Source organism: Etheostoma spectabile, chromosome 13 (genome assembly GCF_008692095.1).
Source record: "Etheostoma spectabile isolate EspeVRDwgs_2016 chromosome 13, UIUC_Espe_1.0, whole genome shotgun sequence".
In the NCBI taxonomy this organism is placed as follows: Eukaryota; Metazoa; Chordata; class Actinopteri; order Perciformes; family Percidae; genus Etheostoma; species Etheostoma spectabile.
The window spans coordinates 3,324,258-3,340,962 of NC_045745.1; the positions used below are offsets into that span (position 1 = coordinate 3,324,258).

General features: G+C 39.7%; 1 protein-coding gene across 1 annotated transcript in view; it reads left to right on the top strand.

The window, feature by feature from the left end:
- The window catches only part of LOC116700823 (RNA-binding protein Nova-1), a 20,442-nt gene extending 19,473 nt beyond the window's left edge, over window positions 1–969 (top strand). The window contains exons 5-6 of the mRNA XM_032534297.1: window positions 18–662; window positions 892–969. Coding sequence (XP_032390188.1) covers window positions 18–662; window positions 892–969 — 723 coding nt within the window. The remainder of the gene's footprint in view (window positions 1–17; window positions 663–891) is intronic.
- The last annotated feature ends 15,736 nt before the right edge of the window (window positions 970–16,705 follow it).

Here is a 16,705-nt window from a genome sequence, read left to right on the forward strand (position 1 = left end):
CCAGCCTCCTGGGCCAGGCCGGCTTGACAGGAATGGGCGCCTTCCCCGCTACCATGTCCACCTTCTCTGGCAATGATCTGCTGGCCATCACCTCAGCCCTCAACACGCTGGCCAGCTATGGCTACAACACTAACACCCTAGGTCTGGGCCTCAACCCTGCCGCTGCTTCCGGGGTCCTTGCTGCAGTGGCAGCTAGCGCTAACCCGGCTGCTGCGGCCGCGGCTAACCTTCTGGCCTCCTACGCTAGCGATGCCTCCGGTGGCGCTGGCCACCCCGCTGCAGGCCTCGGGGGCTTCTCCCTGGGTTCTCTAGCAGCTGCTACAGGGGCATCCAATGGTTACCTAAATGCTTCGTCCCCACTGATGGCCTCCTCCCTATTGGCAACAGAGAAGCTGGCGGATGGGGCCAAGGACGTGGTTGAGATTGCTGTGCCCGAGAATCTGGTTGGCGCCATTTTGGGGAAAGGAGGGAAAACGCTGGTAGAGTACCAGGAGCTAACAGGAGCCCGCATCCAGATCTCCAAAAAGGGAGAGTTCATTCCTGGTACTCGGAACCGTAAAGTTACCATAACAGGGTCGCCGGCCGCCACGCAAGCAGCGCAGTATCTGATCAGCCAGAGGATCACTTACGAGCAGGGCGTGCGCGCTACCAACCCACAAAAGGTGGGCTAAAAAGGAAAAAGAAGAGGAAAGAAGGAAAGGATGAAGACAGAGATAGAACGGAATTGAGAGGGTCACAATGAATAGAAAAAAGAAACGTCCAAATATCTGTTCAATATTTCAGTCTCAAATGAAAGAATCACAAAGGAGGAGGTGGGGGAGACATCCAAGATAAGTGTGTGTGATATGTGAATGTGTTTTTAGGACTGACTGTCCTGATGTTTTTTAAAAGTTTGTGTCGAGTCCTTTTGACGATGGTGATCAGAGTAAGCTGAACTGGTCCACTGCCAAGCTGCAGATTCAAGGGTGAGGCCGCAGGGTTTCACCCTCCTCCAAAACCTCATAGCTGTTTTTTTTCTTTTTTTTGGTTTGGGTTTTGTTGGGTTTAATTTCGGTTGCAAACCTCGGCTCCCGGTGAGTTGAGCGGTTCAGATGAAGTACCAGCCAGCTGATAGAGCTGTTTTACAAACCTTGCTCTTTGTGTACAATGCAGAAGGCATTGCTGACAGGGGAGAGGTTTTACGACTAGCACCTGAGGTCATCTCAGTGTATGGGGAAGCAATCTGAGTATCATTTCTTTAAAGAAATCACATCTATGTTGACATATGTTGAATTCTGGCTCGTGCCATAATTGAAGTTTCTAAATTTGGGTATTTTATATTTGTTATCCTTTATTTATTGACATGGTCTCATTCAAACACAACTAGATTATGAAAACCTGTGAATGCAGGTTGATCTGAATGTAAAAACAACATTAGCCTATCGCTATTTTTTATTTACAGGGATCAAATATTGTGTTGCAGTGAAAAAAAAAAAAAAGAGAGAGAGATGTATAACTCAAGCCCAGTCTGAACTTCACTGTCGCTGTCCGCGAGCACAGTTCAGGGGTTAAATAATCAATGTGAGAGGATAGAGGAGACACACAGGAATGTATGAATATATTTCACACGAACATGCTTAGATAACGCTCCCGCAAACACTGAAACACATTTGCATATTCAGCCACAGCTACAAACACCGAAATATGTTGTTTAACCCGTTCTTGGTGCTATAGGATTAGGTTTCTATCTCCTTAACCATGAATTCAAAATCCCTCTGGCGTCTATTCTCTTGGTTTCAAAAAGCCGACGTGTCGTCCAGCCATCAGTAGCCCATTGGATCCGACCCAGCCTCTCACCTAATGAAAAAGGATTGATTTCAGCCTTTCATGATAGAAAGCAATCCAGTCTTAATATTTCAAGTCCATCTGCGTTCCCAATGCAGGTCTTTCTTTTTGTTTGTTTGTCTTCACAAGAAAATTGGGCCATCATCTAGATTTTACCTGACAAAGTGTTTTGCCTTAGTCACACATTTGTAACTCCCGAGAAACGACTTCACGCTCAGACTACCTTTGAAGCGGTGTCAAACCAGTTCAATCAGCAAAGGGAACACAGCGCTGCAAAAGCATTTTCTTAAGAAAAGCTGTATGAACCAATATCTGTGAACAAAGAAACGATTGCCTTTACATTAAGGGTACCAAATAGTCAAGAGACACACACACACACACACACACACACGCCAATGAAAGGGAAGTTGAATGACACTTGAAAAAGAAGGTTTGGACTCACTTTTTTTTTTCTTCTTCTTTCTTTTCTTTCTGTGAGCCGTCCTTCCCAATTTGCATCGAGACAAAAATGATACTTCAGTTCAGGCAGTCTGTTATCGTTCCAAAAACACGTTAACGCTCACCGGCTGCGGCTGGAGCGCCTAATAAAAACATCGTGAAGTGTGAAGTGGCATTGTTGTCTTTTATGGGCAACTGTTTGTCTAATGCAGGGAGGCTAATTGTCTAGAGCAATTTCCAAGCACTCGAAGATTACCTTGGCTTCCTTCTGTGCTGCTATCCATGGTGTTCATCCTGAGTACACTGGGTCTCTGAAGACTGCACTGTGAGACATTAAGAACACAATGTAAAGCATGTCTGTCCCTGCCGGGATGTGAGTATATTTCAATGTGCACATCTATGTCACATAAACCCGACGTATACCAATACTGACAGAAGGCATATATTTCCACAAGAGCATTTTATTCTCCAGCATCTTGTGCCGTTTCTGTACACCAGTTCCAATGCATTGCACTTAAATTATCAGACATTTTGATTTTTTTTCAAATCAGCGAAACCACAAATTAGTCTCTCCACATTTTTACCCTGCACTGTATTTTTCTCCAGTCTGATTACGTCCCTCTTCCCCCACTTTTAAAGACATCTTTCAATTGTCCCCATCAACCCAAGCTCTATGATCAGCTTCCTGAATACACGGCTGTGAGGGTTGGTGCTGAACAGTGTCCTAGAAAATCTGAACCATTCCTGTTTTTTGGGGGGGAGGGGGGGGGGGATTTGACAAATAGCCTTTTTATTTTCTCTCTTCATTTGTCATGAGTCATGTTTAAAAGTAAACAGATATGGAAGTGTTTGAAACAACTCTTTGTGTCTGAACATTGCAACAGTGAGCCTTTCTTCCTAACTGAAATCTCTCCTTTCACTACGTGTCTGGAAGGCCTCACCGTCATCCATAACCACGTACAATCTGGCCACCGATGCAATCATAAAAGCATTAAAAATGACCTGTTACTGCCCAAGAGTTTAGCATTATAATAAGATACAAGCACAACAACAACAAAGGGGATGTTCTATCAATGCAACTGGACTGCTTGACTACAGAGAGCTCTCCTTCAAAGCTCTCGGATCATTACATTGTGCCAAACCACTATTTCTCTCTGCCCCCTTTCATTCAATTTCCTCTTTCTCTCGGCATTTTTTATTCCCCTGCATGTTGCTGTCCCTCTCCGAGGTTCCTCCCGTGTCCTAACCCCCTGTCCGTGCTTCTTCCTACACCGTGCTCTCCCCCTCTTTCTCCTTTCCTCCCGTCTTGTCTTCTCATGGGCGGCGTGTTGGGTGTGCTGGTGGCGGGAGTTATGCACTATAGGTCATAAAGGGTAAGAACATATCTCCCCAGGCCGTAGAGTCCACAAGGCTAAAATGCACAGACAAACACCTGCCTCCGAAACTGTGACACCCACAAGACCAACCAGCAACGTTCAACGCTCAAAGTATCAAATTCCCTCTAGAAGAAGAACACGTAGGATTAAGAAACGTTTAGACCGTGAACTATGGCCTTTTTTTAAGGGAAGAGAACGTGCTGTTTTTTTTCTCCCAAAAAAAAGCCAGATCGTGGTTGAATAGATATTCACACGTCGGCTGAACAAACCGAGCTCGAGCTTCAGCTTCTAATTAAAGCGTAGTAAGGACCGAATGCATACGATAGCGAGAGTAAGGTGGGAACTTGTTTGTGACCTCAAGCCGAAACAATGACATCCTTTATGCATATCCTCTTATCTGAAAAATGACTAGAATTCATTTCTGTGGAATACAATATGTCACGTCATATGATCTATATGTACTTTAATGTAGCTATTCTAGTTTGTAGTCCAAATGCAGTCCAGCGTTGTCGATACAATGTGAACTATGTTATATTTGTGTGGATGATGAGAGTGCCAACTAAGCCTGATTAAGATTAGCTTCGCAAAATTTGTTTGTGCATTATGATGACTCATCATCGACCTGGTGGTGTCCATATTTCTGTCATTGATGATTTAGTTTGACAGTAAGAAAATGTAAAGAATATTGGAAGCAATATAGTAGCATGTTGTCCTGTTTTGTGTTTTATGTCTGTTGTATGAACCTTTGAAATTACTAAGATTTTTTGAATGAATAGGTTTACATGTACTTTTTGTAAGTTATGAAAATGCTGCTATTTGATAAGTAAACTATACAAAATATTTTAGTTGAAAAGATGTCTGGTCTGTTAAATAGAAATGCTCTAAACGGCTGGAGCATAAAACGAGGTGTATAGAATACTATACAGTATTGGTAAGATAGTAAAAGTAATAATAGACTTCATAGTACAACCTGTGCCAAACTAGACCTCCGCAGCTTCTGAAATTGTAGATGTGCGATCAAATGTTAGATATCAATAACTTGTTTAGAAGTGCTGATCAAAGTGCCAATCAAACACTGTCTTTTAAGTTAAGAAAAAGATAATCAAATACATAACTTAAGAAAAACAAAGGACAAAGAACTTTTTGTGCATTGTTTTTATCCCATAGGTACATAGAGTAAGAGTTAAAGATTGTGATTTTTATGGATCCATGTTGTTTTACACTCCATGCATCCCTTGTGTGTTTGTTTGACCCGTGGCTTCAGTACTGCTGTCTCACAAATGTCTCTATAGGCCAGCATGGACTAAGCATAACATGTTATAAGCATTCATAACATACCATTAACAATCAAAAATGTGTTCGTGGAGTTAGGTGTTATCTTTTTGCACGTCTTCTATTGCATGGTATCAAAGTAAATTATGGAGGAAAAAAATATTTTACAAAAATTTTGCGAGGTGTCTCGCAACATTCAAAGACATTACGCTGCATGTAGTCAAATGTAAAGCACTTAAGTTTACTCGCCTCATGTTAAAAACAAAAAAAGAAAAAAATTGTTTTTTTAATTGTGATTTGGGAGGGAGCTCATTATTGTCATGTTGGCCCGAAAAAAAGACACACACACACACACACACACACAGATCAAATCCTCATTGATCAAGTTCATGACTCTAAACGTCATCCGAGAAGATATTTTGATTTTTAGGTACAGTGAGGAGTATTAAAAATGTGAAAAAAGCAAACGTGAAAATGTTATTCAGTGCATTGGCTCCTTGTGTTTTTCTTTTTTTTTTCTTTTTGTTTTTTTTTTAGCATATCAGGCACACATTTCTTTGACAAACAGGTTGAACCTCATATAACCTGTCCCATAATGTGTTTAAAAAAAAAAAAATGTCACAGCTTGAAAGCCCAGATCTAATCTATGAATGTACCCATTCACTCTGTTTTGATTTCTGTCGAATGTCACCAGTCGTTAATGTAAATTCAGGGCAGGAATGTCAAATACATGTAGAGTTAATATCTATGTCAATAACAGATTTCAACTATAGTCAGGTAGGCCACACACGGCCATAGTCATGAACAAGATATGCTTTTTTTTTAACACAACTTCCGATTCGCTGTCAACATTATCTTGTTTGTTGGGTGTTGCATAAATGCACTTTACTGATCAGTGGGTCATATTGGGTGTGAAATGAAGCAAAACCATGTTGGCTTTCAACAGTATGTGATTTGTTTTTGCCATTCTTTGTTGCTCTGATTTTACTTTTATTATTATTATTATTATTATTATTATTATTATTTATTCCCTGATCCTGTTGGGTCTCATGAATGATGGAAAGGGCTGGAGTCTCGGACAAAATAGAAAAGTAGCACCTGTTTCCTCACTTGAAGGCTTCTCCTTCACATTCCCTTCTGCAGAGGTTTGTGTCAATCACTGAGTGCTTTTGTTTTTGAACCAACCATGTGAAACCAGGACGGATCTGTACACTTTTTGTGCTTTTTTTTTGTGTGCAATTTGCAGTGGAAAAATGCGTTTCATATCCCCCAGCGAAATTGGGATTGAAGCACTGAGGGATGTAAGCTCAAAGTCTGGCTGGTGTAAACAGTCAGATCTGAGAGACATAATCGGCACCAGCATAAATGAAGATTGCCTCTGCCACCTCAACACGATACAAATCCCATCACAGAGGAAAACCCATTAGACTATGAGTGGTAAAGGCCGTGTTACACGAATGATACTTCTCTCATTCTTTTGTGTCACAACCCCCTCCTGTCCTTGCATCCACCGCTTCACATCCGAAATGCCAAACAAATTACAGTATCATTCCAAAAGTTAGGTTTTTTTTTCTCACTCCAACTGTGTCCCGGACATTCATCCGCCCCTCACGGACACTTAAAAACCGTCTCAGACGTCTCTCTTAAAACCTCTTCTCCCCGAGTGTCACTCTCTCAGCCCGCACCACATCGCCATTTGTGTTCCATCACACCGAGCACCTGCTACTGTGTCGGCCCTTTAAACGGATTAAGGTGTTTCTGAGCCCCTTTTCGTCCGAGAAAAACACAGGATTCTTTGCCAACCTGACGCGAGGCCGTTTTTTTTGTTGTTGTTGTTTTTTTGTCCTTGACCCTCTGAACCTCCCATGAACTTAGTTGACCTTCTTCATCCCCCCAGGAACACATGTATGCGTTGGATATTTTCCACCCCATTATGTGTCAAAACTGCGAGACTGTTCTTTTTGTTTTTCCTTGTTATCTGGACAATTACGCAGGGTTCTTGCTTTAAGTGGAAACTGAAGAAAGCATGCCGGTACCTTGCAACCATTTCCACGTCATTGTAAAATTTCTTTTTTCCGGGTTTTTACTTCGTTAAACCTCTGTTCTTTCCACCTCGGAAAAAAAAAAAAATGGACTGACAGCATAAGATCAAATATATTCCGACCTAAGAAAAGTGATGCTTTGTTGATTGGGTATATTTCTCTTTGGTTTAAATGACGTTGTTATGTTTGTGACGAGGAGAATCTGTGAAAGTCCACAATGTTAACTACCTAAAGGGCTTTCTAGGACAGCATTTATATGTCTTTTAAAATGGAAACTAGTCCCCTGAATATATTCAGAAATGAAAGGGACATGTCTTCTTGTGCCATTTTCGAAAAAAGTGTGAAAGCTTTTATGGCAAATATTTGTCCAAAAGAGTGCCAAATAATTCCATACTGAGCCAAAAGGCAGCCAGCCTACATAACTAAATGTTAGATCACTGGAATGGTTACGTCCCATCTCCACTCCCCTTGATAAACATCACCCTAATTGTGCGACGTTCGAGCTTGTGTGCCATTATTGTTATGCTGCCAGTCTGTTTTCTGCTTTTGTCAGAGAAACATCTCGGAAGCCGTATATTTTCTAAATGATACACTGTTGGTAACAAAAAAAAAAAAGACAACAGCTACTATGGCGAGGAAAATGAGAGGATTTTAAAAGTGTCATTGTTTATATTATTGGTTTATTTGAACATTCTTCATTAATAGATTTAAACGGTAATGACTATTTAATGTAACTGTAGTACTGTGTTTGTAAAAGAAATTCAGTGAGTTGTGTTTTATGACTCGTGGACTACCAGTGAAGTCAGCATTTCAGTGTTAATAATTGAATTGTTTTTTAAAGATTATTTTTGCGACGGCAACAAAGAGTCATTATAAATGTTCATTTTAACATCACTTGTCTTCTGTTATTTTTGTTCTCCACCTTGTCCCTCTGCACCAGGACTGTTAAAACTTCACCAAAGGCCACACTGTAAAAAAAATGAGACTCACACCCAGGGCCAGATGTGCGGAGTGTGTTGCTTTTATTTAATCACAAAAGTCAAATATCTCTGACTGTGTCTTTGCATGTCTCGTATGGTCTTCTCACTTTACAGTGTGGTCGACATGAAGCCCTTAAAAAGTCAAAAAAAGAAGTTCCTTAGCCATCGTAGAGTTTAGCAAATCAAGCAAAGCAATGATTGCATTTTAAAAGCAGGCTGCCACACATCTGACTCACAGCTCCTAAAACATGGACGCTTGGTCCGGTGCCTTTTGTCTTCGTTATTGACGCTCTGAAGTCTCCTTTAGCGTCTTTTCTAAACTCGCTTGGTCGGGACCACTGGCGTCCCTTTTGACGCTGTTATGTTAACCTTGGGTCAAATTTGACCCGTTTTCAGTTATTATTTAAAAAAAATTTACTAAAAATGGGCCGTCGAAATAAGCGCTGAAAACGTCAACATTAAAAATATCCCAAAACTTTGGAAAAAACATCAAAAAAATCACCCACAACATTGAAAAAGTGGCAAAATTGTTGGAAAAAGTGATAATAATTTTGAAAAACGTCAAAAGGGACGCCAATAGTCCCTTTTGACGCTTTTATTATCACTTTTTTTTTAAACGTCAACATTAAAAATATCCAAAAACTTTGAAAAAAACATCAAAAAAATCACCCAAAACATTAAAAAAGTGGCAAAAATGTTGGAAAAAGTGATAATAATTTTTTAGTTGGGACGGTTGTTGGCTTTTGTCGTCGTTATTGACGCTCTGAAGTCTCCTTTAGCGTCTTATCTAAACTCGCTTGGTCGGGACTATTGGCGTCCCTTTTGACACTGTTATGTCAACCCTCATGTTGTCCTTGTGTCAAATTTGACCCGTTTTCAGTTCATTTCTATTTATTTTTCACAAAAAAATGGGCTGTGGAAATAAGCGCTAAAAGAGGTCAACATTCAAAAATATCAAAAATGCTCCCTCAACATTGAAAAAGTGACAAAAATGTTGGAAAAAGTGATAATAATTTTGAAAAAAAGTGACCCGCTTGGTAGGGACCTTTGGCGTCCCTTTTGACGCTGTCATGTCAACCCTCATGTTGTCCTTGGGTCAAATTTGACTTGTTTTCAGTTAATTTTTATTTATTTTTTTACAAAAAATGGGCCGTCGAAATAAGCGCTGAAAACGTCAACATTAAAAATATCCCAAAACTTTGGAAAAAACATCAAAAAAATCACCCACAACATTGAAAAAGTGGCAAAATTGTTGGAAAAAGTGATAATAATTTGAAAAAACCGCAAAAGGGACGCCAATAGTCCCTTTTGACGCTTTTATTATCACTTTTTTTTTTAAACGTCAACATTAAAAATATCCAAAAAACTTTCTTGTGAAAAAAAACATCAAAAAAATCACCAAAACATTAAAAAAGTGACAAAAATGTTGGAAAAAGTGATAATAATAAAAACAGTTTTTTTTTCATAGTTGACGGGAAGACAACACAAGGGTTAAGGAAATAAACAAAAAAAAAAAAAAAAAAAAAAAAAAAAAAAAAAAAAAAAAAAAAAAAACAAAAAAAAAGAAAAAAAAAAAAAAAAAAAAAAAAAAAAAAAAAAAAAAAAAAGAAAAAAAAAAAAAAAAGGTCGTGGGGGGCCTTACGTTTCCGTGACGCGGGAATAATGGGACGGTTGTTGGCTTTTGTCGTCGTTATTGACGCTCTGAAGTCTCCTTTAGCGTCTTATCTAAACTCGCTTGGTCGGGACAATTGGCGTCCCTTTTGACGCTGTTATGTTAACCCTCAGGTTAACCTTGGGTCAAATTTGACCCGTTTTCAGTTCATTTCTTTCTTTTTTCCCCCAGAAAATAGGCCGTCAAAACAAGCGCTGAAAACGGCAACATTAAAAATATCCAAAAACATTAAAAAAAAATCACTGTCACGAAAAATGGACTGTCGAAATAAGCGCTGAAAACGTCAACATTGAAAATATCAGAAAAGGCTCCCCTCAACATTGAAAAAGTGACACAAATGTTAAAAAAGTGATCATAATTTTGAAAGAAAGTGACCATAGTTGATGGGAAGACAACACAAGGGCTAAGGAAAAGATTGTGGGGGGGGCTTATGTATCCGTGACGCTGGAATAATGGGACGGTTATGGAAGACAGCGACTTTAGGAAACCCCGGTCTCCGGGTGAAAGTGTTTGACCCATCCCCCACCTACTCGCTAAACCCCGTGTAGCTGCTGCTCTCCCCAGTTCGTTATACAGACACACCTTTTTCGTCCCTTTGGACCTTGGCAGCCACCGTCCAAACGTCCCCATTTTACGTGAGAACGTAGTTTCACAACCTTAATATGAAAACACTCACTGCTTGTGTCTCAAATCTGACAAATTGTGCTTTGAGTGAAAACAGTTATTCAGGTTTTGGTTTGGCGCACAACTAGGTGCACAAAAATCTTAAGTTGATATGCGGACCGGATAAAAATTTCCGAGGGACCGGATTTGGCCCGCTGGTCTTAAGTTGGACACATGTCCTCTACACTGCCACACTCAAGTGGAAGGTCGAGTGTGTAAATAATTGCGACCGACACCTTTTGTGAATAGATCGATTTCTGGAGTGCTGAATCGGAGCACATTTGAAATGTTAAAGAGCGCTGTGTTTACATGGACACAATGCTCCCCTAATGAGGAGTCACATTTTGGTGTATATGTGGTGACAAGCAGCATAAATTTCCCACCTGCTTTACATGGATATAGTTAATAGTTGGGTTTGTTTACTGAGAGTAGGCTGTTGGATAATAGATACCAGATTTGGTAGTTGATTATGTTTTATGTCCAGATTAAAGAGCTTGCTTTGTTCCCATAGAGTGGCAGTGCCTGAAATGGGCCAGTACTCACCAATACTGAGGACTGGCAATAATGACTTGTGTCCACATGAGTACCCTTACTTTAAATTGTTATTAAAAGTAGTATTAACATGCTGACATATATCAATTATGATTTATTGGGAGTAAACAATACATTATCTGTAAAATCAACGTATGGGGCAGCCTCTAGCTCACCCAGTAAGGGCGCCTGCCCCACGTTGGCTGAGTCCTGCAGCGGAACTTTTGCTGCGTGTCGTCCCACATCTCTCTCCCCCTTTCACGTCTGTCCACTGTCTCTGTCTAATAAAGGGAAAAAACAAACAAAAAAAAAATCTTAAAAAAAGAGAATATCAACATTCAGCACCCCATATAACTGGAATGATACTGTGACAATTTGACTTTGGGATTGGCAGTCAAATCAGGCTTCTTAGAGAGAACTGTTGAATAGTTTGGGGTATAAATAAATACAAATATGTCAAAGACTCATACGACTGTCATGTCATTCAGCTGTGGGATTAGGGTGCTGGCACCTTTTGTGGTCCAATTCAGGCGCTGTAGGGTGGCTGTGGTTGTAGACCATTTACAAACATCAGCAACAATCTGCTACACCAAAATGGGAGTAGTTAGTCCGATAAGAGTGAGGAATGAATCAGGAACAACTTGACTGCCTGGCATCTGATATTCAACACCAACCAATAATGGGAATTTATATTAGTCTAAGCCCCGCACAGCTGAGCTGCACAAACTGGGATCGTAAAATACAGTGTTAATGATGTGAAATGTTGAAGTTGTTTCAAAACCCTTAAAGATTTAGGGTTTTGGAAAAAAGATTTGTGGCTGGAGCACCAAAACTCTCCCCCTCGCTCCGCCCCTAAACCCAATGGAAAGCCCGCCAAAGTAATATGTATATAGTTATCATTGAATGCAAACACAGTCCTCATCGCTTATACTTCTAACTTCAGTAAAGTTAGTTCAATTCAAACTTCCACAGCAATTTAGACTGCCATGCCTTTTATGTGATGACGTCTGTGAGCCATCCAGCACACAGCCATTCCTCCTACACTGTTTGGCCTTGTTCATTATCCACCAAATACATCCCTAATCTTCTGAGCTCAGCCACCCAAGTGAAAAGGATGACATTACACCCACATGTGCAGGGCTGTGTACTGAGGTTGTGTCCACAGTGTTCCTGCAGGGAAGTTGTTTTGTTTTATCGACCTGAGAAGCAGACGAATTTGACCTGTTTAGACTAAGTTAAAGAGATGAATAAGAGGGGATTGAATATATCTCCACAGTAATGTTGTTCCCGGCAGTGTGAAGAAGAACAGAGGTTGGATCTGGCCCGTGACAAGAGGCAGCATTTAGACCAGGGGTGCCAAACTTAATTTCCCAAAGGGCCACACTGGAACATGAGAACAACATCAAGGGCCAGACATGTGTTGTCTATTAACATGCTTTTATTTAAACGAAAAGTCTAATATCTCGACTGTATCATTCCATGTCTAACATAGTCTTCTTACTTACAGTTTGATCAACATGAAACCCTAATTAAAAATACCACTTTTAGCAACCTGACAACCTGTAGGGGAAGTGGGAAAAGATACACAGTGTTGCTTTAACATCCTTAGTCATCAAGGAGTTTAGCAAATCAAGCGAAACAATGACTACGTTTTCAAAAGCCGACTCCCAGCAACACGTTTCGCAGCCTGAATATGAAAACTCTCTGTTCTGGGAGAATTTTCTGAGTCTTGAAGTCAGCAAATTTACCAAATTTTTGCTTTGAGTGTCACGTAATCGCAGTTTGAAAACAGTGTACGGCCTTTTTGGTTTAGCGTAGGCGGGCTAAAATGTATTCTGAGCCTGAGTTCACGTGCAGGCTGGATCAGTATGTGTGAGGGGCCGGATTTGGCCCGCGGGCCTGGAGTTTGACACCATCAAAGTGAAATTAGAAATAAAACAGGGAACAATTAGATGTACAAAATGAAATTAATTCCACTGTGTGTATATATATATCTATATATATAGATATATATATATATAACATATATATATATACATATATATATATAATATATAATAATTATTTATATATGTATATTTCCAGTAAATACATATAAATGGTGTACATACAGTATATGTAAAGCACATTTATACATATATATTTATTGTATATACTATATATGTAATATTTATTCTAATACATACAGTATTTACTGTATATTTACTGTTTTTGGTGTGTATATATACATATAAAATATAACAGTTATTCTAATTATATACAGTATATACTGTATATTTATTGTTTTTGGAATTAATTAATCATATATACTTATATAGAATTATTTATACATATATATATAATTCCAATAAAAATATATAAATGGTGTACATACAGTATGTATAAAGCACATTTATATATATATTTATTGTATACACACTCTCTATATATATAATATTTATTCTAATTATATACAGTATGTATATAAATATAATACTTATTCTAATTGTATACAGTGTATACTGTGTGTTTACTGTTTTTGGTGTGTGATCAAAATGATCTAATTATCTGGGGGAGACAGCAGTGCTTGTGGCTCATAATCTCAATATTTCCATAATTTTGAACAGCACCCTGTATTTAAGTGAAACCTTCAGTCCCATCTCCCTTCTGATAGTTACAGTAGAAAACCCAGAGTACAGTACTTAGAGAAAAGAAGGGATATCTATTTCCTCTAACTACTCTGGCATTTTAAAATTCAAATATAAAAGTTTATTGCTTATGATTTACTTTGGAAAATGATGACGTTCCTTCCTGGAGGCTCGTGGAAGTCGGTGGAAGAGACACACAGCAGCAGATGGACTCGCCTCGCGGAAAAGCCTGCATGTAGCTTGCATAACAATTATCAGAATGACTAACAAACTTGCAATTGTGGCCTGACAGTTAGGCAAATAACTGCATGAGCAAGTCATTGGAAATAGCGGCCACCCTAAGGCCACTGGTGTTTGGAGAATTCCATGTTCCCAATTTGAATGCATGAACTCCTCTCTCCAATCCCCTACAGTTCATCCCTCTAAATGCCATGCCAGTTCAGAAATATTACAAATGCTTAAAATATCTGCTATGTGGTTCAGTTCTGTGATACACAACAGCATGTTAGGTCCCAACAGTATCTTCCAACATCTGCTTTAATCACCCAATCTGCTTTGTGTTTAGCACTTTACATCAAAAGCGCCTCCAACATGTAAAGGCGAGACTCTTTCTTACATTGTCCTCAGTGCAGCGACAGAGTGAAATCATAATTCAAAATGTTCTGCACATCTCAACCCATCCGATGTCTCGTTTCTGCCTTGAATTGAGGTGTAAAACCCTGCAGCAGTATACATTTAAGGCACATTTGATTCCTGCTGTGAGACAGGGTAGCAATGGGCTTGAATGATAAAATTGCGTTGTCAAGGTAACAAGTTGTTCTGAAGACTGCAAATATGTCGTACTGGGGATGCTCCTATACAATATTTCAACCCGCAGCAGCCTCGGTAGCACTGAACTCCGCGAGCTCTGCATTTCACTGACTCAAAGTCAAGCAGGTATAACCGCAGGTGTAATACGGTTTGCATTCATAATTCAGTGCTATTTAATAGCCGTTCTATCTTCATCAATGTTATTGAAATTATTCCCTGCAAATCGCATTTGCAAAACCAAATCAGAGCTGTCGGAAACCTTGAGGTGGCACAGTGATTTCTTTCAAATGATGAATGAGGGGGAAAAGGTGGGGACTGCAAGAGAATAGAGCTACGCTGAGGCACCCTTTAACATGGCTCCTGATGTAACCATGGATACCTCTATTTCATGGATGGAGTAATTTTAGCTGGAGTGGGATCTGAAGGACACATATCACTGTTTCTGCACTGCACATCGTATATTAGCACATCTTAAACATCAGGTTACACCCCAGATGTATGGAAAGAAAGTCGTAAAAAGCAGCATCGAGCCTGTGGTTTGGGAGATTAGATCCCAGCAAGTGAAGAACATTCAATTGAAGGGAAAATTGCAGAGTTAAGGTCAGGAAGAAAAACGAATCTTCAGGATGATTACTGTTGAAGCTGTAACTGTGCGGAGAAATGCTAAAGGATTCTTTAGGATTGCATGGGAGGTAGTCGGGGGCAGAGAGGTCTTGAAATGCAACATCATTTGCTGTTCATGGCCATGCTGCGGTTGTATTTATGATTCGTATGACTGTGTGGGATGAGAGGGGAGAATACTGAGACTTATCTGTTGAGGAGAGAACAGGAGAAGGGTCTGCACTGTCAAGGCAACCACGATACTGCTGGCCACGAGGGATTAAGAGATGTAGCTATACGATTAAAAAACAGAGCAGCACTGAGACCAACTCAAGTCAAGAAACAAGAGATTCTAGGCCGGATAAATCCACTATTATACGACGATTGTTGTCACGGTTTAATGGGAAATCAGTTGGATAGATAGTGAGCAATGGTGCCAGGATGCTCTCTATATACAGCAATATTAGCAGTATATATAAGCACAAAATATCTGATGATGTCATTGCATCAGGTGAGTTTGTTGTTGGGTGGTGCACGTGGAGGATCCTCTTGCGAACTGATATGTGAAAAAAACAGACTGTTATCCATCAAGAACCTTGTCATGATTAAAATATATATATCACTACGTCCAAAAAAAGGATCTTGAAGGCCTGACTAAAAATGCCAACAGACGATGGTGGGTGGGGGGGGGGGGGGGGGGGGGCACAGTGGACATCAGCCATTGTTGCTTAATCGTAGACAGATCTACATTTATGTTAACTGCCTATTGCATCCTAAATGCAGAGTATACAGCAATGTGGTTGCTCTAACTCAGCTCTGTCAATTGCTCTCTTACTCCACCTGCTGGTTTTCACACACACACCTACACACACACCACACACACACACACACAAAACTTTTTTCTTTCGTTTAACCCTTAAACCTTTGAATCCAATTACAATGTGTACAGTCATTGGATTCAATAGCAGGTTTAATGTTTATTTGCATTTATAGCCTAAGCTAATTTGCAATGCCTGTCCCTAGATGGGCCTTTTCAATACGTAAAACTTAACAACAAATACATAAAAGACAAAACTAAACACAAACTTAACAATAGATACATGCAATAAAAAGTTGAGCCAGTCCAACTGAAGGAGGTAGCTGTTCTGGGGCTGAGCCTCCTGCAGCAGGAGAGGCAGATGATTCCAGTCCACATTTGATTTTTGTGCCGATATTCCAATATTTAACCATTTATATGCCAGTTGGCCAAGAATTTCAGGAATACAGTATAGTAAAGAGGAAATACAATACAATACGATACAACAAGACATCTTTAATTGATAGATGTATCAAAGTAAAACTTGAAGGATGTATGGCAGGGGAAAAAAATCATCCTGAAAAAGTTCTCTTGGCCTTTGGAATTAAAACCCCCCCCCCCTATCATCAAATACCCTTCACCATACATGGTGATAAGTATGGGGAACTTTCCATAAGATCATCTCTCAATGCAAATCAAACCAACTATTAAGCTAACTGAAATAAAACAATGCCAATCTCTAGGTATGGTGAAGGGTATGTGATGATGTTGGGGGAGGGGGGGTATTTTAATTCCAAAGACCAAGGGAACTTTATAGCTTCCCTGGGTCACAGTCATTGACAGTTAATATTAATATCAATATACAGTCTATGGTCATATCCCATAGAAGGAAGATGGGACATGCTGTAACTGAGTTTGCACGCAAAAATAAATTAAAAAATTGAGAAATTTAAAGATAGCGCGAAGAACAACAAAGATGATATAGCTAAAGAGGAAAATTGTCTATCCGCGTACGTTGCGCATGTCCAAAACAAAAATCCGCACATAGCATGACAACTGGTTGGCATTCGCGCA